General features: G+C 39.8%; 1 protein-coding gene across 5 annotated transcripts in view; it reads left to right on the top strand.

Moving 5' to 3' along the window:
• sgms1b (sphingomyelin synthase 1b) overlaps nt 1-16,685 on the top strand; it is a 113,715-nt gene that overhangs the window by 84,317 nt on the left and 12,713 nt on the right. For all 5 annotated transcript variants that reach the window (XM_087999048.1, XM_087999051.1, XM_087999049.1 and 2 more), the window contains 2 exons: nt 5,812-6,720; nt 9,273-9,390. In XM_087999048.1, coding sequence (XP_087855174.1) covers nt 6,092-6,720; nt 9,273-9,390 — 747 coding nt within the window. In that variant the 5' untranslated portion in view covers nt 5,812-6,091. The remainder of the gene's footprint in view (nt 1-5,811; nt 6,721-9,272; nt 9,391-16,685) is intronic.

Below are 16,685 nucleotides of genomic sequence, written 5' to 3' on the forward strand. Positions count from 1 at the left end.
ACACCTTGATCTTTTGAGCTAAGCTGATCTCTCACTTCTGTACTAATGTTATCTTTATTTAGCAGAAATACCTATCACCTTTTTCTAGCTTCCTGTGGCTTCTGTAGTTTCAGGTACCCATGACTATTTAGCACCCAGCTTTGGTCACCCACAGCCACATCTTCTGAAATGCTTATCAGATCATAATATTTATTTTTTATTTGTGTTATCAATTGATGTGTTTTGTCATGAACACTGCATATATTCAGATAGAGAGCAGTGTAAAGTCTTGAATTCTCACTTTTTTTTGCCATTCTCTCAAACTCTGTTCTTATCTGTTTGAGCACTTTGTGCTGTGCCCTTTCCAGCCAGATTCTGATTATAGTTAACCATACCTCTATCCCCCCCCCCCCCCCCCCCCCCCCCCAGTTCTAATGTCTTATCCTTTCACTTCAATTTACCATGTGATCCCTTTCACCTTCATTATTTAATTTAAAACTCTGACAGTACTTTTTAGTAACACAACTTGCCAGGACATTGGCCCCAGCGTGGTTTGGATGAAGACTGTTTCAACAGCACAGATCCCACTTTCTTCTTCTACTGCTGTTCTCTGTGGCTTATCACCTTGTCATGGTGGAGAAGCTTGTGTGGTCCTGAGCTCTCCTGAGTGATGCTGTCTGGAGCTATGCTCCTGGTAGGTCACCCATGGCGGTAAGGTAGAGGGTGAGGTCCCTGACAAAGAACAGTCCAATCAAGACCACATGGAACAGGCAGACGAAGTTACTTCAAACTCTGTAGCTGTGAAACTGGATGAAGGCTGCAACAAATCCATCAGCTCCAATTGTCATGGTCTCCATGTCATTGGAATCAGTTGGTTGATTTGTGAACTGTGTGCGCTTCTTGGAGTGCAACATCAAGTACACGTTAAGCAAATAGATGCACAGGCGTTTTTGCTCTGTGGGCTACTTCAAGTCTTTGGACGATCGGTGGAGGGTGAGGGGAGCAGGTGATGCGATGGCTGGAAGCTCCTAGTTAAGAACCGGCAGGAAAGCAGTGAATACTTGATTCAGTCACTCAACTTTTGGACAGTAGCAAGAAAGTTGTTCAGTAGCAGGATTCATGTCTGAGCAGCCCTATTAAGGATCCACTCTGCTCACCCTGAACTGGGAGGGGGCTAGAAAAGGTGCCCTAAAAATAGTCTGCTTCATCCCATCCTGTCTAGAAAGCCGCATCCAGAGGGATTGCCATTATGTGGTTGAAAAACATCAAGAAATGAAACTATGAAATTTGGAGTCTAGAGTATAAGAACTCTGATGGATAACCCAAACTCAGACCAGCCAGATAGGAGAACTGCCTTTGTGCCCAGGAACTCCAAAACTTCAACTTTGACATCGTTGCTCTGAGCGAGACCCACAGAGCTGGAGAAGGGCAACTAAAGGAAGAGCAAGGTCAATACACCTTTTTCTGGAAATGACTTGATCCCGAATAACATAGGATCCCTGGAGTAGGCTTTGTCATCCAAAACAGCTTACTGCAGAAGCTGACAGAGCAACCACTGGGATTCTATGAATGTCTCATGACTCTGTGAATCCAGCTAGTCAAGATCCAACATGCTACTGCCATCAGTATCTCTGCTCCAACTCTGGAGATTGAAGACCAAGTAAAGGAGAACTTCTATGTCCTACTTGACAACGTCCTTTCCTTTGTTCCCAACAATGAGGAAATCATTCTCTTGGGTGACTTTAGTGCTAGATTCTGGGAAGATTATAGGCTTTGGACCAGAATAATAGGCAAGGAAGGAGTTGGCAAGGTCAATGCCAATAGAACACTCATCTTCAAATGTGCTGAACACAATCTGCTGATTACAAACACCCTATTTCGCCAGAAAAACAGGCGTAAAGTTTCCTGGCAGCATCCACACTCAACACTGGCACCTCATTGACTACATCATCATACAATCTTGGAACCAACGAGATATACTGATAACAAGCTGTTACTGGTGCTGACTGGGCGGGCCATGGACTCCTCTCGTCCACCATGAGAATGAAAATTTGGCCCAAAGGGAAACATCAAAATCAGAAGACTATCAAGAAATTCAATGTTGACATCCTCCAAGACATCAACCATGTACGGATGTTTCAACAAAATCTTCAAGAACAACTGCCTCAATAAATCCCACCATCCATAGAAGATTTCTGGAATCAATTGAAGAACGCTATCATCACCACCTGCAAAGAAACAGTTGGGTTCAAGACGAAAAATCATCAGGATTGGTTCAATGATAATGACCAACTAATCCAACAACTTAACGATGGAAATTCAGTGCTTTCATCCCCTTACAAAATGACCAACAATCGGCGACCAAAAGGCAACGCTATTAGGAATGTAAGGCTGCAGCCCTGAAGAGTACTGAAAACCTGAAAAACCAATGGTGGAGGAAGAAAGATCAGGAAATCCAACAGCTAGCAAATGCCAACAACACTCGAGGCTTCAACGCAACTAAAGCTATTTTTGGCCCATTCAGTCATAGTCAAGCCCTGAAGAGCAATGCTGACATCAGTCCTGGATGGAGGGAGTACTTTGAAGATCTTCTAAATCGAACTGTCCCATCTGACAGGAATGTGGTCAGCAACATTCCAACACAGCCCGTTGATGGCTCCCTTAGCAATGTACCAACACTTGAAGTCAAGGAAGCCATCAAAATCATGACAAACAACAAGGCCGCTGGACTCTATGGAATACCAGCTGAGGTGTACAAATTGAAGGTAACCTGCTTCATTATCAACTGCATCACCAACTCATCAAGATCTGGATAAATGAAGATGTCTCAGCAGACTTTAGCGAGTCAGCAATCATTACCTTCTACAAAAGGAAAAGTGCTTGATCTGAGTGTGGTAACTTATTGCGGGGGTTCCCTGTTAACAGTAACAGGAAAGATCCTCACCTGTATCATGAGCAATCGGCTCAAGCCTTTAGCTGAGAAGATCCTTCCAGAGACACAAACCTGTTTAAGATAATCGTGGAGCAATCAACATGATCTTCACTATGTGACAGCTACAAGAAAAATGTTGTGAACAATTTCAACCTTGTATATGATGTTCATTCACCTCACCAAAGTCTTTGACTCTGTATCATAGGAACTCTTATGGGATGTCCTGTTCACCTATGGATGCCCTGAAAAGTGCATTCGAATCTGGAGACTCCTCCACGATGGCATGCTTGCCACAGTCATGGTCAGCAACAGTAACTGTGAACCTTTTCAAGTCAGATCATGAGTAAAATAGGAATGTGTAATTACCCCAGCTTTGTCACAGTAATGATGGTGAACAGTCATCAAGGGCAACCAACCCCCAGAATTTGAAATTGTCTACAGATCAGATGGCAGGCTTTTCAATCTTACCCATCTTAAGTCCAAAAACCAGACCATCTGAGTTCCCTCAGAGTTCTAATACGCAGAGGACAACAGTATTTCAGCTCTCTCAGAAAACCACCTACAACAGATTCTGACTGCCTTCAACTGTGCATACACAAAACGTAGACTTATCATCAATTCCAAGAAGACTCCGATCATGTATCAACCCGTCAACAGCTGAGACAAATCGGATAGAGCCACTGAAATAACCCTAGAAAACAGGGACCGCTTTCCGTACCTTGGAAGTTCCCTCTTCTCCTATGTCAACTTTAATGACGAGGTCCATCATTGTCTTCAATGTGCTGAAACAGATTTTGGATGTCTCCAAATGAGTCATTTTATGTGACATTTGGCCAGACACCAAAATGTTAGTGTACAAAGCAGTGGTGATCCCAATGCTCCTGTATGCATCTGAAACTTGGACAGCATACCAGCGACATCTGAAGGCACTTGAAAAGTTCCATCAACGATGCCTTTGAAACATTTGAATATCAGCTGGGAAGATTGCAGAACCAACGTCAGCGTACTGAATGAAGCAAAAACAACAAACACTGAAACCTACATCATCAAGAACCAACTAAAATGGAGTGGTCATTTTGTTCAGATAAAAGACGAGTATCTGCCAGAACAAATCTTCTACTCCCAGCTTAAAGAAAGCAAGTATTAAGTCTCTTCTGTTGTCCATCTCTTTTAAGACATTTCAAAAGCCAACATGGAGAAATGCAACATCATCAACAATTGGGAAACCAATACCAAGGAAAGGAAACTCTGGCAAACCATCATCTGAGAAGGAACAGTAAACTTGGAAGCCAACAGATGTGCAGAACTAGAAGAAAATGGAAAACAAAGCAACAGTAACAAAAGCCTGATCGGCCATCTGGAACTACTTGTCCTGAATGCAGAAGAACTTTCAAATCCCAGATTGGACACTCAAGCCACCTGAGAGCCCATAAATAGATCAATGGAACGAAGACCATCACCCTCAACCTTTAGGGATAGCCATAATGACGACTGCCAGTGCTCTATGAATCAAAACCCATTTCTTGCACACCAGCCTTTGAACCATGTCTTAGACTCTAATCTTATTTACCATTTGCCAATTTGCTCATGGCTTAGGTTTCATCCAGAGATTTGATTAGTACCTTTTATAGCTTTGCTTTTCTCACTGGGCCTTTTGCTGGTCATAATCCCAATCTCTCCTTATCCTGTCCTATCTGGATCCAGTTGTCATGGTCTGAGGTTCCAAACCTTGGAACCAGTCACAGAACACTGCCTGTTTCTTTTCCTAAGTGTGCTATCCCTTACTACCACGGTATTCCTATTTAATCCTCACAATTAAAAGGTTGAGGTTCCCTCCACTTCTACCTCCTCTGGCATTCAGTAGCCCTCTCATAATATAACATCACCCGCCCAACCATCCTAACTGCATTTAAAGTAGCTAATTATATTCTGAACTAATTAAAACTCTGGTCCTATTTGTGTATCATTATTTTAATCAATCTGTTTGGACATATTTTGACCACACCCCTGGGGTAGGTGGAACTTTAAGCAGACTCTGGAGAGGGTCACTGCCACTGTGCCATAACAGCCCCTGTTATAAACCTGTTTGTTTATAATTCCTATTTTAGTTAACATTTTACTTGATTGTAATTCCTTGATTTTTTTTTTATATATATCAGAGAAAATGCTCTCCAAACAATCATTTAGCTGCTTCACTGTGATTCTTTATGAATGTGGACTTTGCTGTTCTGGTACTAACAGGGTTCCCTCGCTCTCCTGATGATCTCTGTGGGTTCCCATTCAATTCTTATCCCTTCTTATCCCATCTCCCTCTGGTTATAGACACTTCTGTCTTCCTGATGCAAAAGGAGCTTCTCAATGTTCTTGCTCCTCCACCCTCTTTAGCTTGATCTCTCTCTCCCTTCTCCCTTTTTCTCTCCTTTGCTCCTTATTTTTCCCATTTATCACTTTGCCCTTCCCTTGCCATTTTGCTTCTCCCTCCACCTTCATAAGGTGATTAAAATGTAGTTGTGGGAAGATTTTTCATTTTGTCATTTAGCACTTGAGATCATTCCTAGCCATCTTTGTTTACTGGTGCAAATTTAATTAAACTCAGGGCAATTTAATATAGAATCAAATACAGGTGTATACGTCTGCTGAAGTCTTCTGTATTATTAAATTCCCTTTCAGAAGTCTAGCATTTTTTGGTTTACCTTTACTGGAAAATCATAATGTTGAGCACATAATGGCATCAATTTAAATTTAAACATGAGGGAGATTTCAAATTAGCCGTTTGACTTCACTTTTGGTACTAATGTTCTGCTTATTTTTGTGTTTTTACAGAAAAGTTCTTTACTTCTGCACTTCTAATTTTCTCCTTATTTTTTCTCCACTTCCCTTCACCCAATCTTGCCCACTAGGTTCACGTCCCACCTCATTTGACGGAACTTTATTGCAGTGAAAGATATCAGCAATGAGGATGCCACGATGTACTAGCTAAGAGAAAACCAAATCAACAGATACATTTTGTGTGCCAAACTGGATTCTTGAAAAGCAAGTTTTGTTAATGTTCTCAAGACAAAATGAACAAGCCATGGAGAGAACGTTTTTTTTTTCACTTGGGAAGAGTAAAATAATTTTTGAAGATGCTGCTGCCAACTAGTGCCCACTTTTAGTTCACTTGACACTTGATTGTTTATAATGGCAATGGAGGTGGTAGAATGGTCACCCAAAGATGTGCTGGCCTGGCTCACTGAACATGGCATGCAGGAGTACACTGATGCATTTCAGAACAAGCTCGATGGCCAAGGCCTGTTAAAACTGTCTCTAGAAGATTTCCAAAGACCACCTCTGTCTCTTGTTGCATCAGACAATGGTCAGCAACTGCTAGAAAAGATAGAAACACTGAAGATGGAGCATCACATTGAAGTGCACAAGAATGGTCATGCCAATGGTCATCTTAACATGGGTTCTCTAAATGCTGACAGTGAGAATGACATCCATAATAAAACCAAAAGAACTGGCTTAGCAAATGGTTACCGAAAAGACATGATTAAAATCCCCATGCCAGAACTGGAGCAACTTCGATTCTCTCTGGAATGGTGGAAGACTGGTGTGGCTTTCCTTTATGCACTTTCTTGTTTTCTACTTACCACAGTGATGATCTCAGTTGTCCATGAACGTGTGCCTCCCAAAGAGGAGCAACCTCCTCTACCGGACAAATTTTTTGACTACTTTAACAGGGTGGAATGGGCCTTTTCCATCTGTGAAATTAATGGCATGATACTTGTAGGATTATGGCTGGTTCAGTGGGTGCTAATGAAATACAAGTAAGTAAAATTAGCAATGACTTGGTTTTCCTTTTTGAAGTCTTATGTAACTTTTCCTCCAAATATGAGTTACTGAGACTACATCAATTCTTGTGTATTTTAGCTTATAGTTATTTTTCCCATAACATAGAGCAAGGCAGGGAATCAAATACAGGTTGGGGCTACATCCTTTCAGATAAGGAATCATTGTTATGTAACATTGGAACAATTGGAATTTTAGGTTGCCGCTTTCTAATGAAAACAAAGACTGCATGTATTATAATGGACTAACCCAATTGAAGTTATTCTCATTGGAGGGTATAATAACAAAAATTAAAATATATCAGCCATGAATAAACCAAATTTAATTTGAACGTTACATTTTATACATAATTGTTATATTTCAATTGGTTCCCCTCTATCAACTAGAGTTGATAGAGGGGAACCAATAGATGTGTTATATTCGGACTTACAGAAGGCAATCAAAAAGTACCTCAAGGTTAATTTGTACAATAAGAGCCTATGCTATTAGAAATAGTATATTGGCATAAATAGTGAATTGGCTCATAGGCAGGAAATACCAAATGGGGATAAAGGGTTCAATTTCAGGTGAGCTGTGGGGTCAGTGGGGTTCCAACAAGGATCAGTGCTGGGAGTACAACTGTGTGTGTGTGTGTGTGTGTGTGTGTGTGTGGGGGGGGAAGAATGTGAATGCACTGTAACCAGATTTGTAGAAGGCACAAAAATAGATGGAATTGTACTTTGTGCGATGGATGCAAATAGTTAATAGAGAGATATTGATAGTTCCGTGGGCAAACGTTTGGCACGTGTGAAAATGCAAAGTTGTCAAAATAACAGAATATTATTTAAATGGACAAAAACTGCAGAAAGCTGCAACACAAAGATACTTGTGCATGAAGCATTGAAGGTTAGGACATTAGTGAAGCAGGTAATCAGAGAAGCTAATGGAATGTTGGCCCTTATTTCAGGGTGGTTGGAATATAAGTGTAGGGAAGTAATATGCTAACTGTACAAGGTGCTGGTGAGACCAGGTGTCTGGAGTACTGAGAGCGGTTTCGGTCCCCTTATTTTAGGAACGATAACATTTCATTGGAGGCAGTTCAGCAAAGGTTCATTAGGATCTCCTGTAGTATGGCAGGGTTGCCTTATGAGCAAAGGTTAAACAGCTTGTGATTACTCTCTGGAATTTAGAAGAGTGAGAGATGATCTGATTGAAACATGTAGGACTCTTAACTGGCTTGAGAGGGTAACTGCTGACAGGATGTTTTCCCTCATGGAAGAACCAAGAATTAGAGAGCCTAGTCTCAGAATAAAGAGCTGCTAACTCCTGTCTAAGAAGAGAAATTTCCTAGGGTTGAGTGTCTTTGGCATACCTTGCTAGAGCGAAATGTGAGGCAGAGCCTTCATGTATATCTAAGGCTAAGATAGACTCTTGATCGTCAGGGGAATCGAGGGTTACAAGAAAAGGGCAGGAAAATGGACATGAGGAATGTCGGATCAGTCATGATCTTGTTGAATGCCTGAGCAGGCTGAAGGGGTCGAATGGCCTACTGCAGTTCCTATTTCTTAAGGTCTTTGGAGATGAATATTACATTCTGGTGAATAGATTGTTTGTTTGAGCTGACCTTCGGGGTAAGGTTAGAGCAGAAATTCAGTTTCAGTTACAAGATTCACTTGAGTCTGTTTGCACCACACTTCAGTTAGGAATTGATGAAAGTGCCCATTCTCAACTCTTATTTGCTTGGGAAACTAAGTTTTGCTCTGTGGAATATTTTTGATGCCATGTGTAGATTGCAACTACAAAATAGTGATATGTTAATATTTGTGTATGTTCTGATTGTCGTCACCAGAATAGTAGCTTTCTGAATTATCTTTTTGAAAGCAAACCATATGGTTTGTAGAAAGGGAGGAGAGTTCTGAACAAATGTTCAAAAGTGTTTTTTTATGGCAGGAATGAGGAAGGACATTATACAGAGCCTAAGATCTTAATGAAGGTTTCAATTTTATTTTATTGAGTTTTCTGTGATTTTAAAAATGGACAAAATAAGGATTTTTCTTGGCATCTTAGTGAATGAGTGCATTTTGTGTTGGGTGAGCTGTATATAGCAGGAAGTCTCCAGTTTTGATTCTATATTTGTGATGAATTAATTGCATCTGAGTTAGAACTACATGAAATAGCAGACTTTGTCAGGGCAAGGGAAATTCAACTGGACACTATTGGTGATTATTCTCGAATTATACTCCTACAGAATGCTAAAAACAAGTTCAACTTGGTTGTAATGCCTTACAGAAGTAGTCAGTGCATATCTGTGGAGTGCTATCCTTTGGTAGGTTGCTCTCTCTGGGTAAGATTTTTTTAAATGTTTTTTAAAAATCAGTCTTGGGTGAGAGCTTCATAAAACCTTTTATAATGTTTGTATGCCTTGGAAAATTAAAACAATACTGCCATGTTTAATAGTAACTTAATTATATTAGTTTGAAATGTTAATATTTATTTACCCCTTTTTTCTCTCTCTCTGTCTCCTTCTGTCCCCATGCACTCTGCCAATTAGATCTATCGTGGGCAGGCGATTCTTCTTCATAGTTGGCACGCTTTATCTGTACAGATGCATTACAATGTATGTAACAACACTTCCAGTGCCTGGCATGCACTTCAGCTGTTCTCCAAAGGTAAGTCTGATTAAATCGCCACAATAGAGGATAACAAGCTATCAATTTTCACGCCACTGAAAGTGTAGAATTGTGTGTTACTGGTAAAGCTAAATGGAAAAGAAAGTACAACATTTTTACTTATTTCATGAGAAAATTAAACTTTTTTGATATGTTCTGAAGAATTTTGTAGTTGGACCATATGCGTTGAAATCTATTCAGCATTGAAGACAGAAATTAAGCTTCGATGCTCTGTGAAACTTGTTTTCATTTACTTGTAGCAAATTGTGTGGACATGCATCGAAGAGAACAAAATTGGGTGAATTTACCCTCGTATCTCATCAGAGTTGGGTGTAGACAGTGTGGAAATGTTTTATAAACTTTTTTTGTTCATTCATTGGCAAGGCCAATATTTATTGCCCTTGAAATGTGGTGAGGGTCCTGACTTGAACTGCTGCAGTCAGTGTGGTATAGATACACCAACAGCTAAGTAGAATGTTCCTGCCTTTGAAATGAAATAACACAATTATGTGTTCAAGTCAAGATGGTGAGAGATTTGGGAAAGCAATTGTATGTCTTGAGCATTCAGATCTTTGTCCATGGTTCTTTGGACCAAGGCTTTAATGAGATCTGGAGTAGAGTACTGGTGAACAGGTTATTACTGAATAATTGCTGCTTGAAAGTAATGCCCAGCGATTCCTTCGATCACTTTGCTGCTGAGTGAGATTAATTGGGTAATTGTTTGCCAGTTCAGTTTGTTGTGGGCAGAATAACAGGTTAATTTTGTCCAAAATAGACCTGTTTAAGCACTTGATTTATTCCTAAGATTCTTCATCTTCTGAGTTCAGGGACCTTTTGAACATTGTTAGAGATATAGTTTACCGGTCTGTACCTTCAGAGCAATTTATGATGGTGCTCTTGAATGGGAACAGGGAAGGATTTTTTTAAAAGTCTGTTTTCTGATATGGACATGGCTGATGAGGCCAATATTTACAGCCCTTGAAGTTAGTAGTGAAACACTAGTACTTTGTGGTCATCCACAGTGCTGTTTAGAGCGGAAGAAAAACGTTCTTATATTGCAATTGATGATTAGATTTTTCTAATTAGCGGAGAAAGTAAAGAGTGTCACTGTCTGACAAGGCTGCTTCCGGGATTAATTCAATGTCCGTAGCTTGTTAACAAACTTGCCACACACTGACCACACACTTGTTGCAGAATTAGAAGAAGCCTTACAAATATTGTAGATTCAATGAAGTTTAGATTGGGAATTGAGTACAAACAAAAAAGATCAAAAACAAAGGTAGCTAAAAGGAATAGATTTTGAAGAAATTAGATTGAAGTGGATGGTGCCATTCTGGAACAAATTAATGAGTTTATCTGTTAAGACAAATGATAACACAAAGTAGCAGATCTGTTTGAAGAAGAGTAGAATGCCCAGAAGTCCCTTTGTGAAAATGGAAGATAGATTAACAAAGAAAACTCCTATGATACACTTAATCCACTTTTCTGTGTAGCCTAGGAACTCGGACAGTAAGTAATGATCTGTGAAAGAAAATAGAGGCCTTTGCAATGTGAATGTTAATGTGTACATTAAAGTCCTGTACAAAAGATCAGGCAAGAGCTTTGCAAGAGCAAAAACAACTTTTAAAATGTGACATCTGAAAAACAAAAAGTCATCATTTTGGTTATTTGAAAGTCTACAGAGCTCAAGCAGGCAAAGTGAGGGTGAGTTAGCTGGCTGACAGATGTTGAGGACTGGAGGTTCAAGAATGGTGTCCTAAAGGTGGGTGTGGGTGTGGCATAAGGTAATATTAGTTCTCATGCCTGGAAATTGCTTAAAAAAAAGCCTTTATTACTGAGTGAGATCCAGGCTAGTCCCCCTATTGAGGGTTGGTTTACTCGGTTGGCTGGTTTGGGGTGCACAGGGTGCCAACAGCATAGTTCAGTTCTCTCACCAGCCAGAGTTACCATGAAGGATTCTCCTTCTCGATCTCTCCCTTCAGCTGAGGTGTGGTGACCCTCAGGGTAAACCACGACCAGTCATTGCTCTCTAATGAGAGTGCAGTCCTATGGTCTGATAAGATTATGGTGACTTTACTTAACGTTTGCTTAAAAATCATGGAAATATTGCTTCTGTTTAATTCCAGAATTTTATTGGTTATGTTTACAGCAATGTGAAAAATTGTCCAGATATATCCTGTGCGCAAAAAGCAGGAGACACTTAACCCAATTACTACATCATCAATCTACTCAATGAGCAGTTAAACCTATTAAGCAGAACTTCCTAAACAATAACCTGTTCACTGATGCTCTTTGCTTGCTGCCAGGGCCGCTCATCTCCTGACCTCCCAACAGCCTTTGTTCAAACATAGACAAAAGAGCTGAATCCCGGAGGTGAGGTGATGCCGACTGCCCTTGGCATCATGTCACGTTTGACCAAGTGAATCGGGAAACTGCTGTTGCAAAGCTGGAGTCGATGTGAATCCAGGAGAAAAAGGTTTTCCATTGATTGGAGTCAAATCTATCACAAAGCAAGATTCTTGTGGTTGTTGAAGGCTAGTCACCTCCATTCTAGGATATCTCTGCAGATATCCCTTAAGGTAATGTAGCCCAAACGATCATGACCCTTTCCATCCTGCCCCATACCAAATGGACTGCATCCCGTCCAAGAAAGCAGCTCATCACCTTGAAGGCAACTAGGGATGGGCAGTGTATGCTGGCCCAGTCAGCAACTCCCATAACCCTTGAATGAATTAATAAAAACATTTTTTTCAAATTGAATGCTTGTTGGTTTTTTCCACTGCCATACCCTGCTGAGGGAAAAGTGAGTTACTTCAATGTTTTGCAAACTCCAGTAGAATAGACAGCTGCCAGTTTGTGAACTTATGCAAAAGGCAGAGCTAGGTAAGTTATAAATTTGTTTTTGTGGATTACCATACATTTTGTAGCAGGAACCCAGTGCAAATTCATAACTTGAAAAATAGAATTTGTGGAGGGAAAAACAGGTCATGTTTCAAGTGTGTGATCATGTTAACCTGAACGGTTAACTTTTGTTTTCTTGACTGATGCTGTTAGACCTATTCAATTTCCAAAATTTGCCTTTTTTGTTTCAGATTTTCAGCTGATGCACAGCTTTGCTTTAATAAAAGTATAATTTGTACAAAATTCTGCTTTTTCTTTCTAAAATTGAGCCTGTTACTAAGGTTAAAGTCCAAGATTTATCTTAGCTGAAAGATGTAAACAGGTCTGAACTTTGTTGCTTGGAATTATGTAATCACAAGGAAGTTTTGTGAACATTAGAAGTTCTGAGATGTGTTGGATATTTGTAAGTTGGCAGCAGAAGGTTTGAGTGATCAGGCTGGTTGTGACCTGTTGCAACAGGAAGGATAATTTGGGGAGGTTTAAGACATGTTTTGTAAATGTCAAGCAGATAGTGCTGTGCTGATTGTTATCGCACTGTTATCACCTGCCTTGGACCCAGAGTTATGGTTAACCTGATGGGTAATAAATATGCATATAGTCAGGTTCAAGATTGGCTGGGACAATTAGTTGAAATAAAGGTACCTGGAAGTAAATGATCAGATTTTGGTCCCAACTTCACTTTCCTATCCTTTGTAAGTCATTAATCTCCTACCACTTGCCTTTAAAAATATTCAATGCCTCTGCCTCTGCTGCTATCAGGGAAGTTGAAGATCATATTAAGTTAAGAGACTTGTTGAAAATGTAACAAATAGTTCATAATCTTACACTGTTTCCTAGTCGCCCTTAAATATAAACATGTAAAAATATGTCAGTCATTTATATTGTTGCCTCTTCCTCTCGAGCTGTATCACTTCATAGCTCTTTGCACTACTTTTCATAAGAACTATTTGTAAGAAATAGAAACAGGAGTAGGCCATTCGGCCCCTCAAACCTGTCCCAGGCCTCAATTCACTATTTTAAAAATATATCTGCCTCTTTTTGTTTTTTGAGAAAAGAATATTTGTAGTGATCTAGCCTCCATAACTCCCTGGGGCAGAAAATTCCAGAAACCTTCTAGGAAAAGAAATTCCTTCCAATCCCAGTTTTAAATGTGTCCCCTTATTCTGAAACTGTGTCCCATAGTTTGAGATTCCCCCATAAGTGGAAATCACTTGCTAGTTGTTTCACCCTGGCATTGAGCTCGGGAGTGCTATGATATTTCCTGAAGGCTGAAAAGCAACCATTCACAATTATTGTTTCATGTCATTCACCCAACTTTGAATCCATGTAATTCTGGTGCCATTTTATTCCATGAGCTTCAAAGCTGCCAAAAGTCCTTTAGGCAAACACTTTATCAAATGCCTCTTGTAAGTCTGTTTACATCGCATCAACTGCATTTTCCATATTGAGATTTTTTTCATGAGGTAGCAGGAAAAGTCAATCAAGTTGGATAAAGATGATCAGCCTCCAACCTGCGATTTCCCTTAACAGATCCACAATTGTCAAGTGACTTTTAAAAGCTTTCCTAGAACCAAGATTAAATTGATTGTAAGTAGCTAGAATCTTTGTGTTGAGCTCTGAAAAATATTCTCATCAGACTCCGAATATTAGCTCTGTCTCTCTTGCCACATATGCTGCTAGACTGCTGAGTTTTTCCAGCACTTTGTTTTTATTCCTGGCATTGAGCCTTTTACAAGTAACTGTCTGTTAGCCTCAAAATTACTTTATCATTCCTGCTCTCTGTGACAGTCAAATTAAGCACATGCAAGGATTCTTTCTCCCACTAGCAGTGAATCTTTATAAACATTAATATTTTCAAATATTTTTCTAGCCACGTCAGAGTCTTCCTATTCCAGTCCTAGCTTTCAGTTCATTTTGTCCCACATTCAAGGTTTTTCACCCTCCCAAAGGTGGGAAGAGGCTGAAAGGATGTGCTCTCGCCCACTATCACTGTACCTGGAGTCGACATAGAAGTTAAAGATCTTGAGAAGCACCTAGAATTCCTCAATTTACTTGTCTTTCAGTGTCAGGTTGACAAAGCATTGAGCAAGTTCTGTACTTAAGAATTATAATTTTTTGCAAATAAATAGATTCTAACATAAACAATGATCAATAGTCTTCATCAAAGTCTGTTAAAATTCTTTATAGGCAGAGGGGAAGACTCTGAAGGCAGTTCCATAGTCCCTGTTCATAAGATTTGCTGAGATGATTCATATCCTGATCAGAATGCTGTTTCTCAGTCTTTTTCTAGATGCTTTCACTTGTTTGCAGGAGGCTCAGGTTAACTGGTTAACACTGGTTCACTTACTTATTAAAAGTCTAGTTCGCAGCAACTACTGAAGTAAATCATTATTTTTCGGGCTGAGTGTACCTTTTTTTTAGCTGCAAGAATATGGACAGCACCTGAGCTTGCAAAGATCTGTCCGTTTGTCCCTACCTTGGTTCACAGCCCAAAGCTGTTCAGCTGCATGGGAGCAAATCTCTTGTCAGACTGAAGGTCTTTTATCATTGAGAATCCACAGACAAATCAGCTATGTGTTGCCAGCTGAATCTCCCTGTATGTTTCCATTGACTGCACCTAGTCTGCAAACCTTTTCAATACTGCTTAAATCAATAGCTGTGTAAACAGTACCAATGTCAGGTTAGTTTCAAAAATATCCCTCAAAAATACTTGGATTTGAAAGCAGTTTTTTTTTTTGCTTTTCAGTCCACAATCAAAATTACAGAAAATTTAAGACAGACTTTACAAATGATCCATTGCATGTAATCTAAGAGATTGACAGTTAAAGTATTATTTATAGGTTTTAATGAGTTATTTTGACATTTACGTTGTTGAGGATATTATTCTCTGCTGTTGTTGATGCAGACTATTTATAGAACATAGAAGAATATAGCGCAGTACAGGCTCTTTGGCCCTCGATGTTGCGCCGATCCAAGCCCACCTAACCTACACTAGCCCACTATCCTCCATATGCCTATCCAATGCCTGCTTAAATGCCCATAAAGAGGGAGAGTCCACCACTGCTACTGGCAGGGCATTCCATGAACTCACGACTTGCTGAGTAAAGAACCTACCCCTAACATCTGTCCTATACCTACCACCCCTTAATTTAAAGCTATTTCTTGGAATAAAACAGTACCTGCCTTTATAAGCAGTTGTGAAGTGCTTTTTGGATAATTCAGACGAAGAGGCACCAGTCAGATTGAGTTGCACTGTGTCCTATGTCACATTCATGTCTGTCTGTGTGCTGTGTGTTCAGGTGCTTTGTGACTGCTCAGACTGTTCAAGCTCAACTTGCAGCCATCACTTAGAATTGTGTGACTATAATGTATTTTACTTTTGAGTATTGGTACAAGCTAAATGTGATCACTGTTTGAGCATTTTGAGTTTGCACTAGAAGGAATGAATTAACTCAGTTAAAAAGTTAGCTTAAACAACCAGAAAATACTATTTCAGTACGTTTATTAGTTCACTATCCCAGAATGTTAGTCATAAACAGACAGATCAAGTAAATATTTTTATGCATTTGCATGCATTTCCTCATTTCGTTTCTAAACAGGACTAAGAGAGATTTTGGGTTAAATGTGGGTTTGGTTTCATGTCAGTTTGATGCCAATCTATCCGGAGACGCGCAGGTTTTGTTGCAGAGTGCCAATGGAGTATGAACTCCTGGAAATTCATCCGGAGCAATTGAAGATTCTTGCGCAGAATGATTTTTATGAACTTCCAATGGATTTAGAATTAAAGAAGTTTACAGCACAGAAAGAGGCTTTTCATTTCTTCATGTCTGTCAGCTGAAAAGCAGCTACTTGGCAATTGTATCCTATAACCTAGTGTGTGATGGCACTTGAGTGCATATCAAGTATTTACTGATCAGCTCAACGTATAAGGGAATAATTCAGTGTGTAAATGAATATCCTATATCGGGCTTTTGCCCGGAACCTCGACTTTCCCACTCCTCAGATGCTGTCTGACCTGCTGTGCTTTTCCAGCGCCACAATTTTTGACTCTGATCACCAGCATCTGCAGCCCTCACTTTCTCCTCTATGTGTACTATATTTACTATTCTAGCTACTGGAGTATTGGTTTTTAGTTGTCATTTGCAAAACCATGCACACATTTCTAGCTTATGGCTTTGTTTTTAAGCAAATTGGATTTCTCAGAAATCCCAGACTTAACTGGATATGGGAAGAATTCAGTGTTTGATCTTTGGTCTTTCCTCCCACTTGGGATTTCCTGTTGGAGGTTATAGGAGCAAAAATTAGATCTACCCACATATGAAATATTGTAATCATTTGGACATGTCATTGGGTTTTTTTTTTGAATGATTTATATCAAGATACAATTGTTAATC

This window comes from Chiloscyllium plagiosum, unplaced genomic scaffold, assembly GCF_037043375.1.
Source record: "Chiloscyllium plagiosum isolate Xiang-an unplaced genomic scaffold, Cpla_swu_hap1 HiC_scaffold_22, whole genome shotgun sequence".
In the NCBI taxonomy this organism is placed as follows: Eukaryota; Metazoa; Chordata; class Chondrichthyes; order Orectolobiformes; family Hemiscylliidae; genus Chiloscyllium; species Chiloscyllium plagiosum.